At 36.2% G+C, this 19,586-nt stretch overlaps 1 protein-coding gene across 2 annotated transcripts in view; it reads left to right on the top strand.

Moving 5' to 3' along the window:
* Positions 1-19,586, top strand: part of LOC129415948 (phospholipid-transporting ATPase ABCA1) — a 194,639-nt gene that overhangs the window by 118,385 nt on the left and 56,668 nt on the right. For both annotated transcript variants that reach the window (XM_073859698.1, XM_073859697.1), the window contains exons 32-35: positions 10,934-11,028; positions 11,120-11,225; positions 18,711-18,785; positions 18,943-19,112. In XM_073859698.1, coding sequence (XP_073715799.1) covers positions 10,934-11,028; positions 11,120-11,225; positions 18,711-18,785; positions 18,943-19,112 — 446 coding nt within the window. The remainder of the gene's footprint in view (positions 1-10,933; positions 11,029-11,119; positions 11,226-18,710; positions 18,786-18,942; positions 19,113-19,586) is intronic.

Below are 19,586 nucleotides of genomic sequence, written 5' to 3'. Positions count from 1 at the left end.
AATTGATTTTATATGTAAGTGCCCTTTTGTTCACATAAACTTAAAATAAATAATATTAATCATGACACATTTGGGGTCGTGAGATAAATGTTCATCTAGTTCAGATAAAACACAAGTTTTTTGCACCGTGTCTGATACTAAAATCAACGCAACATACTTTGCAAAAAGCGTGGGATCCATCCAGCTGTTGTTAAATTTACAGCTATATTTAGATTTTTCGCCATAGCACCACCTGAGCTTTCTAATTCATCATTAATATTAATGCTTGATTCAATTTCCCTCATCTACCTGCGCAGATATCAACAGCGCACCCGCATTGTTGGTTGCCAGGTTGAGGTCATAAATGGGTTCAAAATTATATGATGTGTCTATTGTGTGAGTAGGATGCGTTTCATACAAGATCTGGCAACTGGACAACCTTGGAATAATATATTAATGTGACCATTCATATAATGAGGTAGGACCGTTTCAATTACGGGAGTTTCCCGGGAGAAATAACATAACAGGAGGGAGGCAGGAGATAGGGGTGAAATACGGGAGACTCTCGGGAAAAACGGGAGTGTTGGCAGGTATGGCTGTGACACTGGCGCGGTTAAACGGTAATTTCAGAAAAATGATGCGGTAAAACTTAACCGTTGGACATTTTTATCGTGGTTAACCATTAAACCGGTAATCGTCTCTAATAAAGATCTAGTTTCATGAAGATATTTTGTAAATTGTCTACCGTAAATATATAAAAAATGTATTTTTGTAATTAGTAATATCTGTTGCATCTTTAAAGGCAATTTTCTCAATATTTAAATTTTTTCCACTATCAGAATTTTCTAAAGACATATGACTTGTTTTGTGGTCCAGAAAAACAAGACTTAAATTTAGTTAAATGAACTATATTTGCATGAGGGATAAAGAAGAAATTCAGCATTCAGGTTTGAAATGATATACAAGGCGAGTAAACAAATTCACTTCAAGCGATTAACAGGCAGATGAGATCTTTATAATGTCTGTTTATTCCTCTGTAACCCACAGCACTAAAAAGCTAAATGTCATTATGTTACGCCTGTCGACCTTTTCAGTATTCTCCTATTGTGTCTAAATAAAGCTCTTACCGGCTGTTTAAAGCTGCCCTGAATGTATGTAGGTGTATATTACAGCAAATCCTCCCTGCGTGTGCTGGCTTACAATTGTTTCAAATAAATTAAAGAAGTTGCACAAACTGTTGATTAGTGAGAAAACTGATATAGAGGTGCATATTAGTGACACATAGAAAATGAGATTAAAAAATATGAACAAAATGAGTTTCACAAAGTTGAGGTACTTTGAAATCAAATTTCATCTACAGAATTTCTGTGCAGTTCTGCTATTTGCATGATATATTTATTTGGGAATATGAAACATCTGTAACCTCATCCAATATATTCCAATATATTTTACGGTGTTACAGTGTAATTATACATGCAAGTACTGAGTAACAATTATTAGAAATTCCACATCAATGTGTTTGAATTTTAAAAATGTGGAACGTTGCGACTCTGCACTTCTCGCCCTTGTGGGCAACCCCCTTCAGGATTACGGTTTGGTTTAGTTGCATGTTATAATGCATATTTTACTGTTATAATACATGTAACCATAGGCATAAACATTTGGGGGGCAGGGGGGTGCTGTCCCCCCAGACCATAGCCAGTTAGGATTTTGTCTAAGCTATAAATGAAATAGAAATATGAGGATTCATATTTTTTTTTTAATAATTAGACTGAGTAACCTAAAGCAAAAATAGTTTTAATTCATTCAAACCATATTTAAAAACAATAAATCGCTAATCATACTGTGCGTTCACACCAGATACGAGATAAGTGAATAAACGGAGAACTCAGTCATTTGCGTGTGAAATTCAGATGTGAATACGCTCACTTTGCCGGCTTTAGCTAGCTTGTAGTCTCAATATGTATATATCTACCCAGTCTCACGGGCTTTCGTGATATACTCACATAATTTTATTTTATTTTTTTGTGATATTATCACGAATTTCCATGTTTTTGCGTGATCGTAAAACGAATTCCTGTTTTCGTGTGATTAATCACGTATTAGTTACTCAACTGCTTCTACCTATTTTCAATTCATTGTCGCTTCGGTTTAGGGTTAAATTTGGTGCTTGCATTAGAAAGTCACTTTATATATTGGTTTATACAATTTTTTTCTGATTTATTTTTTTATATGTCGCCTAGCGTTAGGGTTAGAGTTGGGTTTGGGTAAGGATGTCATTTTATGTAAATCTAACCCTAAACCGAAGCAACAATGGTTTAAAAATAGGACAAAACAATTGAGTAACAAATACGTGATAATCACGCGAAAACAGGAATTTGTTATACGATCACGGAAAAACACGGAAATTCGTGATAATATCACGAAAAGAGAATAAAAAAATTACGTGACTATATAATAAAATTTTGTGAGACTGGGCTGTATATGTATAGTTCAAATTTAGTAAAGAGTGTTTTTACAACTTAGCAGATTGTCCGACCTCCTGACTCACATTCTTCCACGCAAGATCCTTTTTATTCCTGTTTCTATACTCAAACAAATTAGCGTCGCACATCTGAAGTAGATAGGTGCGTAGGATAAGAAGACAAAAAGTCTCATAACATGCACGGGGGGCAATTCCCGCGCACTGTCTGCTTGCTGGGGATGTTTTTGGTGATAGTTGCGTTGCAACGTTTCGATCTTGCGATCTTCCTCAGGCAACTACAATTGCAGTTGCCTGAGGAAGATTGTAAGATCGAAACGTTGCAACGCAACTATTATTAAAAACACTTTTTTAGCAAGCAGATAGTGTGCGGGAATTGCCTTTTGTGTATATTCCTGTTTCTATAAAAGTATGAAGATGTGTCGTAGCTCCTGGTGTCCACATACAGCGGCAATGATTTTATCCTCCATTGTCATTTCCAATTTCTGCCTCAGCTTGCTACATCATAATCACGTCACTACTAGAGCAAACTCCTGAATGGTTAACGAGGCGCAAATATCCGCCAAAGTTTAGATTTTTAACTCACGCGATTTGCGCAAATCACGCGCTACTTGCGTCAAACGCCCAAAACACTCAATTCACGCCATTCCTTTTGTGCGAATCGCATCATTCACATCGCCTCATTTGCATGAATCACGCCGCAGGATGTCTATTGCGTCTTTGCATTGACTTAACATGTAAATCACTTGCACTTAACACTTAATTCTGTTATGAATGCACAAACGCAAAACTCTGTTTATGCATATAACACTGTAACAAAGACTTTTAAACATGCATGACCCTGATACATATAACCACATGAGATATCGTTGTTCTGCTATGCATCTGATATGAAACAGTCAGTACAGATGATTCTTCACTCTCACTGTGTCCTTGATAAGTTAAGAGAGGAGCAGACGCACCATGCAGCTTCTTAATGAAGGCCTGGTTTCCATGGTAACCAAGCAGGCAGTAGATATGGGCTGGTTAAATGTTTGAAGTGAGTTATCTTTTGATTTTTTAAGTGATGTTTCCAGTATGGTAGCCCATAGTAAAAATGTGGCATTTAATCCATCCCAGTAAGTAGTTAACAAACACACACACACACACACACACACACACACACACACCTGGAGCAGCTATCACCCCGCGGAGCAATTGGTGGACGTCAGTAAGACTCGAACCTTCGGGTTACAAGCCCGACTCTTTAACCATTAAGCCAGAATTGCCATCATGTGTGTTTGACTGCATGACTGTGCTAGTTTAAAGAGTTTTGATAATCATTGTGCTGTTTACTGCACTTCTGTCTGTCTTTTTCTTAACTTGAAGACGACTTGAACTTTTTTTTCTTAGAAGATGATACAGTAGTCTGACAACTCGCCCACAATCTACATATAGCACATGAAGCAGACGGGCACTTGTGAAAATCACAAGCTTCAGTTTGATGGACCAAATGTTACGCAACTTCAAGTACAAGTCCACAGGAGTTTAAAAGTTAGTAAGGTCGTACTTAAAAAATTAAATAGTCACTAAATTTGAGAAAAAAATTCTGTGCATGTCAAAAATAATTTTAAGGTGAAAGGGTGTTTTTTAAGTGTCTTTCTGAGTCATTTTCAAAAAAATTACCAGTGCTAATGTACTTCTCACAGGCTGCCTTTAAAAAAAGATAATGACACATTTCTTAAGCTTTTCACACCACATTTTAAATTTATGCTCATGCCATGGTTTCAACATCAGTACAATGAATGAACATGGGTCTACAGCAACCTGACTGTGTTTAAATTTTCTATATCTTTGCAAGAAATTAATGTCATCATTCTGTAATCATTGGGCCTCATTTATAAAACTGCATAGGATCTTTACTAAAAGTCTACGTATGCACAAAAGCCAAAAATGGCATTTGCCAAAAATATTAAGACTTATAAAACAAAGCAATGTTCCCTTTATAAATCACAGATCATCAGCAAGTTTGCATACATGAATCATCCTCAGATCCAACCCTGCAAGCCCAATCTCCCATTTTGTTTGTTTTTTATAGATCACAACTAGGCATGGGCCAGTATAAGATTCTGGCGGTACGCTAACCTTTAGCAAAAATACCACGGTGTTGCGGTATTGCCATTGCAACAATAAAAAAATGTGTTATTTTCAAATGCCAGGGAAAAATAAAGCCTTTAAATTATAATATGCTTTTAAAAAATATATAATATTAAATGTAAACATCAAATCAATTGCACGACTTGTATGTGATTTAATGAATTTTGTATAAACACAGCTCATACCTTGGAGACGGTATCACAGGACATTTTGGTGGTTTTGATACCTTGACTTTTTAAAACCTCGATATACCTTACCGATATACCGGCCTTACGCTTTATAAATGAGACCCCAAATGAACTTGTTTTTGATCGACACATCTTTATTTTCATTATCCCTTTCTTATTCCTTAGACAACATGGATCTAAAATGACCCATATTCATTCCCTATGCTATTTCCATTACGTGTTTCTTTGATGAATGTTTTAAAGAAATGCATTTGATTTATTTTGGAATTTCCCCAAACCACTTTGTTTTTTTCCCTTCTTCCTTTACAAACAAACAGTTTATTTTGTATTTCTCCATCAGTTACACATTTAACCCATATAAGAAACCTTTGGTATTTGCATAATTTTGCAAGTATAAACATTTACTGCGATGAACTAGCGATTTGCATAGCTTGTGCATCAAAGGTTTTCATGTCGTCTTGAACGCATCAGTCTTTCTCTTTCTCTGCCTTTTATTGATCTGTTTCAAGATTTCAAGGAAAAGCATGATTAAAATCAGATTGTTCGCTCTCTGTGAATCAACTTGAGATGTTCATTATACAAGACATTAAACCTCCAACAATGTAACTGCGTCTGTGTGTATGTGTGTGACTTTCTTTCAAAAGATTTTCTGTGGAACTGTGCCGTTATCATTAGATTCATGCTGATAAAAATCCCAACTGAGAGAGAGAGATTTTCTCTTCATTTATGTATAGAAAGATTTCCTGTTCTTATAGATAATTTATGAGATTGAACCAGTTATAGTTTAAGCATGAAAGTATTATATGGGTAATCTGACACATTTATGCTTTTATATATTTATTTATTTATTACAGGGACAGCGCATATTAATAGACATTTAAGCCAATATGCCAGAGTTAGCCAAATGGCTATTTTTCACCTGTAGTCCCTAGACAGATGGTAATAGTCACCCTAAAACAAGAAATTTGATATAAGTACATATTTAAATAACAATAAAACCACTTCAGTATATTTACTAAAAATACTATTAAACTAAGAATGCTCACTAAAAACACAATCAGCAATCAAACAAACAAACATATATATCTTATATATTTTATAGTTCTCTTTTTATATTCTGAAAGAAATTCTGTGTTGGTTTAGTAATTATGGCTATATATAAAAACACAAAATGCCACAAAAAAAGATTATCCAATTAATTGGCAGTGGCGTAACTTTGTTTTGAGTCGTAGTGGGACAAAGACCCTGGAGTCGGTTAAATCCATGAAAAACAGTAGCCTACTTGAATAAATTATTTATGTATTAACTCGTTGGGAATGTTTATCAAAGCGGGCGGTCATACAGTATGTCCTTCATGTTGGCTACACCGCTGCGATTTTCGACTCCAGCTCCAGTTCCCAAACTGTTTCAACATAGGGGAATCGTTCAGGGAAGGTCACTTGGCTGTTGCAGTGTCATTTAAAAACAGTTTATTTCAATGAATAAAAATGACACTTATTTATAGTTTACACATTTATTGTGCTTAGACACTGAATTTAAAGGTGCAGTGTGTAATTTTTAGAAGGATCTCTTGACAGAAATGCAACAAAATATACAAAACTATATTATCAGGGGTGTTAAAAGACCTTTCATAATAAACTGTTATGTGTTCATTACCTTAGAACGAGACCTTTTATCTACATACACAGATGGTCCCCTTACATGGAAGTCGCTATTTTGTGCCGCCATTTTTCTACAAAAAAAATCGACAGACGACATAAGTAGCAAAATACAGCGGCTATGAATAAACTTTACAAGCGAGCGTATAATAATGTAACTTATAGAAGAGGGTGCTAAGTTAAGCCAATGTTGACTGAATCCCGGGGTTGAAAACCCCCCCAGGAGAAAAACCTCCTGACTTTTTAAGCCTAGGAGGAAAAAAGTCCTAGGAGAAAAAAACCCTTGGGAGATATTAAGAGTTTGGTTCCAAAACGCAATAAATCCATTTGGACAAATTTCGGTAAAAACGTGTTTTCTATACCAAGAAAGTGACAAGATGAAAACCACTATTTTCTGTTACAAACTTTCACATAGCATCTTTAGGTTATAAAAACATAAACAATTCAAATCCATAACTTCATTTTCAAAGATTTATTATAAAAACGAATGATTTTTTCCACAAAATGCAATAAATCCATGACAGTTTTTTTATTTCAATTGCTATAAATCTATTAAATCAATGTATAAATGTGCATTCATCTTTACCATTTTATATTTATTTAGTTGACTAGTGGTATACAATGATTAAAAAATAAACATTAATGCATTAATCAAAACACTTACTTTTTTGAACACTGTCATTGCTGCTGTTATACTTGACGTCGTCTCTTTACATTTTTCACAGCGATCAGCTGTAAAATGTTTTGGTCCTGCTCGATTTTCGTTGACTTTGAGTAAAATAATGTAAAGTTTTCATAAGATCCTCTGGGGTCAATGTTTAAGCACGAGAAGCTTGATGCTGTCTGGAGAACAAGCACCCAAGTGCCTCTCGTGGAAATTATTAGATGTTGATGGCTTACATTTCTTTCCCGTCACAGAAAACCAACACAGGTTTAGCAATGCAATTAAAGATGAGGAAAACTAGGACTCCGTGTACTCAGCGCGCCGCCATTGTTTGTTTACATTGCGTGACTGGTGGGCTGTAATTTCAGGAATGGATTTATTGCGTTCTGTAAAAACGGAGGAGTGGCGTTTATCGCATTTTGGGAAAAAGGGGAGAAAAGATGATAGAATATCACGGCGGATATTGGATTTTGCGTAAAATTAAGAATTTACTTTTAACTACTGACCTGATATAATACTTATTTTGGCAGTAACTCATTTTTTTCAAAAATGGCATTTATCGCGTTTTGGAACCAAACTCTTCATATATATATATATATATTTTAGGGCTGTCAAAATTAACGCGTTAATAACGCGTTAACGCAAATTCATTTTAACGCCACTAATTTTATTAACGGAGATTAACGCAACGCGCAATTTCTGTTTGACCCTTGGTCCAGCCCATAGTTGAATGAACAGAGACGCAGACAAATGTGACTCTCTCTAAATGAGTAAAAGGTTTTCATAGAAATAAGAACATTAAGCAAATTGTCTACCAAATCCAATGCTCTAAATGCTCGTTGGACATCTGATACGATCTTTATTTATACGTCTGAGAGGTGTAACGTTACCGTCCTCCTAATGCTTAATCTAATACAAAGATGCGTCTCAATTCATTTTGGTTTCGCTTTTATGCATGACTTATAAAATAGACTGCAGGACTTGCTTGATGTTAAAAGAGTCATTAAGAGAGATAAAGTTCGGTACCTGATTAATGTTAAAGAGTTATTAAGAGCGACAAGACTCAAAAGCGATCCCCTCACACTGACTGACTGATATCTGAAGCGCGTGCACACAGACGCGCGAGTGCGCGACCCGGATATATAGATATCTACACAAAATTACAGTTGTACAAATATCTGCTTTGATAAGAATTCACGCAGGTAGGATCTATAATCTGTTATGTCTTAAGTAAATGTTTGGTTAACTGTTGGGTAAAACTATCTGATGTGTAACATTATATTAGATCACTTAGATTTTAAGCAGTCTGTCTCAATGTCAATCAAACAAAAGGAAAAAAAAGTTGAACATACATTGATGATGTTTTTGCTTTGTGTGTGCTAAATCTATTAGTTTTACCAGTGATTTTAAGGTATTGATGTGGTAATATAATGTATGGATGTGGAAATGTTTGTGGTAATTTGACTCTTTCAACTTCAAACACGTGTAGTTCTGTCATATTTTGTTATATTTCAACAAATCATGCATTGTTCTATGTTTTAATAGAGAATGTCAAAATATGAACAACTATTTTTTAAAAATTTGCTAATTCCGACTCAACTTGCCTGCACAGGTCACAAATGATGCAGCAGCAAACAAAAATGGAGAAAGAAAAAATCTTCTGAAAGGAAAATTCATATACAAAACAATGGCTGGGGATTCTGTTAAAATGTAAACAGGCTGTTGTTAACATACATTTGCATAAAGCATCTATATATGTATATATGATAAGAATATTAAAAACCTGAAAAGTGTTAAATTAGGGTAAATTTAGAATGGATAAAAATGTGCGATTAATTTGCGATTAATCGCAGTTAACTCATGAAATCATGCGATTAATCTAGATTAATTTTTTTAATCTATTGACAGCCCTAATATATATATATATATATATATATATATATATATATGGACTGTATCAAAGTTTATGTGCTTTCATGGAACGCATGAACACATTCATTGTACTTTCACAGGTGCGCAATCAGTGCGTTTATGGCACAGATGAAGCACGCTTTCCTACTGGACGCATTTTTGGAGTCACTGCGATCGTCAAATATTTCAGGAGCTGTATGCTTATATATAAACAATTATAATGTTTGCCATAATTTTGCATCGCTACCATAAGGTATTTTAATATTGCACTTAAACTTATTCATTCGTGACAAGAAAAATAAAAACTAGCCTACTGAAAGTGAACAAATGTGTTTGCTATGTTTTCCTATGTTTCTATTTTAAAAAATGAATGTCCCGTCCCACAAGCAAATTACGCTTATGCAAATTTGGTCCGATTTTCTCCCTTACGCCAATCCTAGGTGAAGTCACGATCATCTGGTGGTTGTAGCAATTATCCTATCCGATTTTTCTGTGGTGCGTTCATAGTGATTGAATCTGCTCGGAAGGCACTCTGATTGCAAATCGCAAATGTTGAATGGGGGCAGTCCAAAGTCAGACAGACATTAGAGATGCAAAAAGCAGACCACATATGAACTTTTAATGAACAAAATTAGGATTATAAAACGGGCAGTTCTGGTTCTTCATTCTGATTTGTTGAAACGCGTTCTAAGTCGTGATAAAATACCCCGGTAAACCCACGGTTCAGACCGCATTACAGGAGTATCACTGCGCCACTGTTGCTGCGTACTGATTTATAAAAAAATAAACACCACAGTCTTTAATCATATTTTTTATTTGTATACAATTGCACAATTATGGTGATATCCAGATAAATTTCAATAAATATTGTTGAGTCATCTCATCAATAAAGATAAAACTCTCCCTGATGAGTTTCTAACTCAAATTCATATTTCCGCTATCCACTGGGTGGCGATCTTACCCAACTTAAACATTGACGCATTCACTCAACACTAAAAACAGCGTGTTTTCATCAGGCTCTGAATCTGATCTCTTACAAAAGTTCTTTACATAAATTGAATTATCACACTTGATTCTGAGGAACTACTTTGTTCAGCGGAAGAGTAATATTTGTACTAATATAATTACAACTTATTTGTGTTTTATTTAATAAAATCCCACTAACGTTATGCATATGAAGTAACCGTTTTATAAAAGCAATAACCCCCGCGAAGCAGTGTGGTTACAGTGCATTTTATAACAGCTAAGGGGGTTCTCCGTTTCGCGTCGTGCCTAACAACGCCCCTTAGCTGTTATAAAATGCACTGGTAACCCACTGCTTCTTGGGGCTTATTGCTTTAATATACAATAACAATAACGTGCATACACAACATCAATGTAACTTAAACGAGAACGCACAACGACTAAGGGAAAGAACAGGGTGTGATGAGGGGGATGATGACTGTCAGGTAAAGAGGATTGAAAATGAGCATCAGGTGAAGGAGAGTGAAGGATGATGGGATATGGAGTTTGGAGATGGTCTCCCAACACGGTTTTAGCTGGTTAAGCTGGTGTGCCATGCTGGTTTTTGGATCATTTTCAGTTGGTCAGGCTAGATAACCAGTTGACCCACCAGCCTAACCAGGCTGGAAGCTTGGCTAAGGGTCAGCTGGTTTTCAACAGCTGGTGGGTCAGCCGGTCTTCCAGCCTGACCAGCTAAAAAGTGTCCAACCTCCTATAAAACCAGCCTGCTTAACCCATTTGGTCTGTGAGACCAAATTAAACCAGCTTAGGGTGGTTTTAGCTGCTCTTTTCAGTAGGGTGATATAACGTGTGACTTTTTTAACCAAATCATTTTGAAATCAGGTATTTCAGATTTCACATGAAGTGTTTGTGGATGAGTTCGTAATAATTTTGTTTGTTTGCGCTTTTTTAGAGAACTCAGAACACAACGGACACGCTGCAGAACCTCACGGCCCGAAACATGACGGACTTTCTGCTCAAGAACTACCAAAAATCTGGAAAAATACGGTACAAAGGCACAATCACTTAATATAGCAGACGGTCTCACACAGAGGAAGTAAAATAATAAAGTTACTGTTTGTGTTTTGTGTGTATGTAGATATGGTGGGATCTCTGTGGGCGGTGTGAACTCACAGGTCAAACTGAACGAATCTGAGATTAATGCCATACTTACTGATCTCAAATCAGCTTTCAACATCTCACAGGTGAGCTGCATACCAGTTTATATGGCCAATACACACACATTGTTTAATGTGTGACCATTACACAAGAAACTGACAACTCATGCAAAATGGATTTAATGCACCAATAAAAGAAAATTACCAGATAACAGGTAATAATAGCAATAATGTAAAAAAGTACTTAAACTAAATAAATGATTTTAAAGTGAAACATGCAAGTGTGCTATTAAATGATTGAAATATTTCATTATAATCTCACATAGTACTTCAAGTAAATAATTAAGGTCAGTGGGTTCGACTAACAAAATAATTTGAAAACCCCTGCAGTAAACATTTAAACAAGCAAACAAGTAAAATCATGTAATCATCAAATTTATAAGTTAATAATAACTATAATGATACATAATTTTATTTAGAAAATGTTTTAAATGGACGACTTGAAATGAGTAACGAGAAAACGGTCACAAATGAGGTCGAATTTGTTTAGCAGCGTGATGTTTAGATGTACACTTGTTAATGTTGCTTTTTTGCCAGGACTGAATAAACAATATTTATTTCAATAATAAAAAACATCCCATATCATTGCAATAAATCATAGATCATCTTAAATCTGCACTAAATGGTAACTAATGTACAAGTAAGTGATATGAAGGACAGCCAGATGAAGGAACGGGCAGGAGATGCATTGATGTTGATCATAACAGACGTTGTAAAATCCCAGACCCCCGTCTGTCATTAGTTGAATTACAGACGGAGCTGGTTTTTGGGTTTTTAGTGGTTTTATTTCTGAGAGGTTTGATGATTGAGGCGTTACAGCTCATTTTTAGTCTATAAACACTGGCAGTGACTGTAGGAGGTTTATGAACTCATTCCCAGTAATGTGGGTCTGACGTTCACACTGCACATTTTCAACATATTACAGATCTGTCAGAACGACAGGCGCTGCTGTGAATCCTCTTCTGATCTCGCTTGTGTTAAATATTCACTCACAGATACATTTTATTTTATTCATCTTTGCCTCTTGTGTGCTGTATGTGACCACAGTTGAGTATTTGAGAGTGCTTTGCAGGTGTTTCAGTCTTTAAAGCATGTTAACCTCCTGTTTTAAATTATGAACAAAATCAGAACAGAAGTGTTTATGTTGTCAGAGATTAAAGGAGCTAAAGAAAGCATTTAAATAGTCTATTAAAGTTATGTTACTTTATTATTAAGTGTATAAATGATCCAGAGTCAGTTTTTCATGTCTATTTACAACCAAAGGATTTGCCTTTAGAATGAAATGGTCTTTTATTACCTTATTTGAAAGGCTCATGAATAATAATGTTGAGCTCTGCTCTGATTGGCTGTTTCTCAGAGCAGCTCCTTCAGTAGCTCTCTGTGTGTGTAAACAGACCTTATGTTAGAGTATTTTGAGGAATAATTAATTGTTTGGAGATTGTTAATAGACGTTTCTGAGTCGTAAGGTTTTATTTTTCAGTTTTATGCTAAATGTAGCTTTAACGTCAACAGAAGAATTTCAGTCTAAACGTTAGCATATAGCATTAACTAGCATATAGCGCATATAACTCAGCAGTCACAACTTTGTTTTTATCATTGTAACAACATTGTACTTAATTTAGTATATCTCAACTGTAATGTCACAGTTGGTGTTATGTTGAGATCGGTCTGTTTTCCAGCTGTCTTTTGCATGCACAAGGTTTACATAAGAAGGAGGAAACAATCGTATTTGAGACATGAGAGCTCTTATTATTCATCTATGCCTACATAAATACAGTTTTACATTCTACAGCACCTTTAAGAAATGTCTTTTGTGAATTGAGGACATAAAGAGACTGTCCACGGTCTTAAAGATTTTGGCTTCAAACTAAATCAAACAAATGTTGACCCTGCTGAAAATAACAATAGAAACCACCATGGAAACTGTATTGGATTTAATGGTTTTGATGGAAATCTTATTGGTTTTATTGGAAACTATAATGTGTGTCTCTACTGGTATTTGTTGGGTTCTATTGGTGGGACTATTAAATCCTACTGGAATATGTCCCAAAACACACTACAACAAAATACATGTTGCAATGGTAAAAGCTAATGGTTCCTAATGGTAAAATTTCAGCCCATTCTCATGAAATGCATATAAATGCACGCAGTCTGAAAAGTCATGCAATACATGTACGTCAAATTCCAATTTTTGATTCAATTCAATTCAATTTTATTTATATAGCGCTTTTCACAATACTTAATTGTTTCAAAGCAGCTTTACATTAATAGAAGCAGTAAAAGCACAGAAAAACGACAGATAGCGCAACATAATACACGATAGCATAAGCAGTCAAATTTGCTGCGGCTATGACTCGACATTATAAGCGAGCGTATTACTAATGTAACGTCTAGAAGAAGAAGCTAAGTTAAGCCCAAGAAGGCTACCTCCCCGGGTTAAAAAAACCCCTACGAGAAAAAAAAAACCCGGGCTGTTTAGCAGAGGAAATAAAAAAAGTCCTAGGAGGGAAAAACCCATGGGAGATATATATGTATATACACACATTGATACATATGATTCCCCTTCACTTAATACGGCACATGTTTTTGTGTCATTTTATGTATTTGTTTCTCTTTTTTTTACCATTGTCTCTTGGGTTTGGGGTTAGAATTAACTGTTTTTACATAAAATGACATCCTAACCCAATCCCCAATTCTAACCCCAACTCCAAGCGACCATGGTTCAAAAACATGAGAAATCTAAATTACATCCTAAAGCAAATATCAAATCTAATCCCAAACCCAAGCAACAATGATTTAAAAAAACAATAAAAAATAAAAAAACAATACATAAAATGACACGAAAAGATGTGGACTGTGAACTGGAAGGACTGGCGTATCATATGCACGCAAAATTGAAATTTGGCGTTTGTATTGCACAACCTTACACTGCGTGCTATTGAGATGCATTTCATGAGAATGGGTTGAAAAATTCACACAAGATATGCTTCATCAAATAGTGTAAGATGGCTTTGTTAGCTAAAATGGCAAGTGAAAAAAGTTTTACAAAAGTATTTAGACTTGTAATTACAGTATTTCAGTGGTTACTGTGGTAAATTAGCAATCTGGAATCAGGTTTGGTCTGAAACAAATGTTAGTTTAATTATTACAGCTTCCATGTTGTTCTCTGTAACATCACATTAATTTTGATTCAAGTAGCAATTACCGATAAATTTGCTGCATTCAATAATGAGGCTCATTTGCATACATGTTTATCACACAGAGATAAAAGATCTTCATTTAAATATGTATGAACAGCTTGATGCACTTGGCAATGATGTTCTCAATGTGAAGTGTGCGCTTGATTCACTGCCTCTGCATTTGTTAATAGCGTGTGAACATTTCATTTTTTTGTGTGTGAAAATCTCTCCAGCCCTCAGCTTAGCGTTTATCATACATTTAAGTATCAAATACAGAGATAATGTATTTCCAACAGTGCAATTTATCAGGAGTTAGAGGAGCGTATCTGTCGCTCTCAAATTCAAATCACTATTTATTCCCCTTGATATGTTCGCAGTATTGAAGATGGCGTTTAAAAAACCCGATGCTGGAGAATTATGGGAAAGACCAGAAAATTGATTTTTATTGCTTTAAGATGCTGTTTGTGGTGTTTGTAAAGTGTGTACTGACAGTATTTTTAATGCATGAACTTGCTTTAGAAATATTTATGAATCCTTTGATATAGGTTAATATCATTGTTTATGATAAATGAGAATATCTTTGCGGTTATTGTGGTAACACAAGGTTGTATTTGTTAACATTAGTTAATGCATTAGAAAACATAAACTAACCCCTAACAAGACGTTTTCAGCATTTATTAAAATTACTTTGCGATTGTATCATATTGCAATCATACACAAATGTATACAAGCAAATATACACACATATAATAATGTATGTCTCTTGGGCTGTGTGAAATGTTGATATTTAGTACTTTTTGTATACAAATATACAGAGATGTCTCCAGTAAGAATACCTATAAATATGACTGAGATGGAGCGGTTTTTGTCCCAGCAGGGCAGCAGTGTCTGCTGTGTCTAATAGGATTTTAATGCTGCTTAGCTCTGTGATGGACTGATGTAATGTTAATAAGCAAGACATTTAGCCCTCCACTCCCTCTCAGTCAGACAGATGCTGGACAGTTGTTTTGCGTCTTCAGTGCTCGTGTGTGTGAGCCGGATTATTTGTGTTCATTTTGTATTTATAATGTAGCCTGGGGAGCAGCAACCATTATCACTGTTATCAGATATCTATCAGACATTGTGTGTTGGTGTTTGTGTTTATTACAGATCCTCTCAGGGGATCGGATGATGACCTCTGTTCATCTTGATGCTTTATAAACAAGCATGATGTCTACAATGTGCCAACTTTAACCATAATTTTTCACGGGCGTGTGCAAGTGAACATCGGCTTATCATTATTATTGAGTTAATTGAAATCTTAGGTAATATAGATAGACAGACAGACGGACGAAGATAGACAGACAGACGATGATAGATAGACAGACAATGACAGACAGACAGTCAGATAGACAGACAGGCGATAATAGACACACAATGACAGATAGACGATAATAGACAGACGATAACAGATAAACAGACAATGACAGGCACACAATGATAGACAGACAGACAATAACAGACAGATGATGACAGACAGTCAGACAGAAGATGACAGACAGACGATAATAGACAGACGATGACAGATAATTATACAGACAATGACAGACGATAATAGACAGACGATGACAGACAGACGAAGACAGATAGACAGACAGATAAACAGACACACAATGACAGACAGACAGACAGATAGACAATAACAGATAAACAGACAATGACAGGCACACAATGATAGACAGACAGACAATAATAGACAGATGATGACAGACAGTCAGACAGAAGATGACAGACAGACGATAATAGACAGATGATGACAGATAATTATACAGACAATGACAGACGATAATAGACAGACGATGACAGACAGACGAAGACAGATAGACAGACAGATAAACAGACACACAATGACAGACAGACAGACAGATAGACAATAACAGATAAACAGACAATGACAGGCACACAATGATAGACAGACAGACAATAATAGACAGATGATGACAGACAGTCAGACAGAAGATGACAGACAGACGATAATAGACAGATGATGACAGATAATTATACAGACAATGACAGACGATAATAGACAGACGATGACAGACAGACGAAGACAGATAGACAGACAGATAAACAGACACACAATGACAGACAGACAGACAGATAGACGATAACAGATAAACAGACAATGACAGGCAACCAATGATAGACAGACAGACAATAATAGACAGACGATGACAGACAGTCAGACAGAAGATGACAGACAGACGATAATAGACAGACGATGACAGACAGACGATAATAGACAGACGGTGACAGATAATCATACAGACAATGACAGACAGACAATGACAGATAGACGATAATAGACAGATGATGACAGATAATCATACAGACAATGACAGACAGACGATGACAGATAGACGATAATAGACAGACGATGACAGACAGACGAAGACAGACAGATAAACAGACACACAATGACAGACAGACAGACAGATAGACAATAACAGATAAACAGACAATGACAGGCACACAATGATAGACAGACAGACAATAATAGACAGACGATGACAGACAGTCAGGCAGACGATGACAGAGAGACGATAATAGACAGACGATGACAGACAGACGATAATAGACAGACGATGACAGATAATCATACAGACAATGACAGATAGACGATAATAGACAGACGAAGACAGACAGATAAACAGACACACTATGACAGACAGACAGACAGACAGATAGACAATAACAGATAAACAGACAATGAAGGGCACACAATCATAGACAGACAGACAATGATAGACAATAATTGACAGACAGTCAGACAGACAATAATAGAAAGCCAATAATAGACAGACAATGACAGACACACAATGATAGACAGACGATGACAGACAGACAGATAGACAATAATTGACAGACAGTCAGACAGACGGTAATAGAAAGACAATCATAGACAGATGATGACAGACACACAATGATTGACAGACGATGGCAGACACACGATGACAGACATACAGATAGACAATAATAGACAGACAATGATAGACAGAAAGACAGAAGATGGCAGACAGACAGACAATGATAGACAGACAGACAGAACGACGGACGATAATAGACAGAAGATGACAGACAGATGATAATAGACAGACAATGATAGACAGACAGATCGACAATAATAAACAGACGATGACAGATAGACAGACAGAAGATGACAGACAGACAGAAAGATGATGAAAGACAGACAGAACGACAGACGATAATAGACAGACAATGATAGATAGATAGACAGACAGACAGACAGACAGACGATGACAGACAGACAGAAAGATGATGACAGACAGACAGAACGGCAGACGATAATAGACAGAAAATGACAAACAGACGATAATAGACAGACTATGACAGACAGACAGGTGATAATAGACAGAAAATAATAGACAGACAGACAGATAGACAATAATAGACAGACTATGACAGATAGACAGACAGAAGATGACAGACAGACAGAAAGATGATGACAGACAGACAGAAAGATGATGACAGACAGACAGAACGACAGACGATAATAGATAGAAGATGACAGACAGACAGACGATAACAGAAAGACATGTTATAATAGACAGACGATGACAGATAGACGATAATAGACAGACAGAAGTTAACAGACAGACAGATAGACAATAATAGAAAGACTATGACAGACAGACAGACAGACAGACGACGACAGACAGTCAGACGATGACAGATAGACGATAATAGACAGACGATAATAGACAGACGATGACAGAAAGGCGGTCGATTATAGACAGACAGACAGGCGATAATAGACAGACGATGACAGACTGGCGGTCGATTATAGACAGACAGACAGACAGGCGATAATAGACAGACGATGACAGACTGGCGGTCGATTATAGACAGACAGACAGACAGACAGACAGACAGACAGGCGATAATAGACAGACGATGACAGATGGAAAATGACAGACAGACTATGGCAGATAGACAGACGATGATAGACAGACAGACAGGCGGTCGATAATAGACAGACAGACAGGCGACAATAGACAGACAATGACAGACAGACAGATAGATGATACAGTAAAATATATATTTTTTTACTTATTTAAAAACTTGATGAAATAGTTGAAATTTCCATTTCCATCATTTGATTAATAATTGAAGTTTTAATATCTACATACTGTGCAGTAGTCAGTGGGTCATTGTGTTTTTTAACAGAAGTCCCAGAATGTTTTACTATGGTTTTATGTTTTTCTCAAGTCACTTTGGATAAAAGCATAACTCAGTCTATCTCTCTCTCTCTATTTCTTTCACTTCTCTGTAGAGTAACTTGACTGATCAAGTCTTTCAAGCCATTCAGCTGCTTCTGGTTGAATTGGGTACAAGAGACAATGTGAAGGTAAGAAACAAGTGACTGCAAACTTCTGAGTGATTTAAACATTACATTTAACAAAGAGCATCATTTACACTACTGGCCTTTAGGACACAACACTATCACAGTAACAGGGTTGACAGTAGCATACACAATATCTCATACTCTCTGTGTGTGTCTGTAGGTGTGGTTCTATAACCAGGGCTGGCATTCACTTGTGTCTTTCCTGAATGTGGCCAGTAATGGGATTTTAAGAGGGAATCTGCCCGCTGGATTCAAACCAGAGGAATATGGAATCACCACATTTAACCACCCGCTGAATCTGACCAAAGAGCAGCTCTCATTCGCAGCACTGTGAGTCCTACACACACAACTCACTTTCACAGACAGACAGACAGATGGACAGAGGGATGGAAAGACAGCAAAACAAACAAACAAACAGACAGACAGACAGATGGAAAATATACAGAAAGACAGACGGACGGACAGAGAAACATACAGCTGGACAAACATCCAAGCAAACATGTGGATGGACAGACAGCCAAACAAACAGACAGACAGACAGACATATGGACATATAAACAGACAGACAGACAGACAGACAGAAACCCGGACAACCATCCAAAACAGACAGATATATAGATGGATGGACAGAAAGCCTAACAAACATACAGACAGACAGCTGGAAATACTGTATATACAGAAAGACAGACGGAGAGACAGACAGCTGGACAAACATCCAAACAGACAGATTAATTGACTGACAGCCAAACAAACAAACAAACAAACAGAAAGACAGACAGACAGGCAACAAACAGACAGACAGAT

The sequence above is a fragment of the Misgurnus anguillicaudatus genome, chromosome 21 (genome assembly GCF_027580225.2).
Source record: "Misgurnus anguillicaudatus chromosome 21, ASM2758022v2, whole genome shotgun sequence".
NCBI classification, from domain to species: domain Eukaryota; kingdom Metazoa; phylum Chordata; class Actinopteri; order Cypriniformes; family Cobitidae; genus Misgurnus; species Misgurnus anguillicaudatus.
The sequence above is the reverse complement of the archived record's forward strand: the minus strand, read 5'-3'. Positions and strand labels throughout refer to the sequence as shown.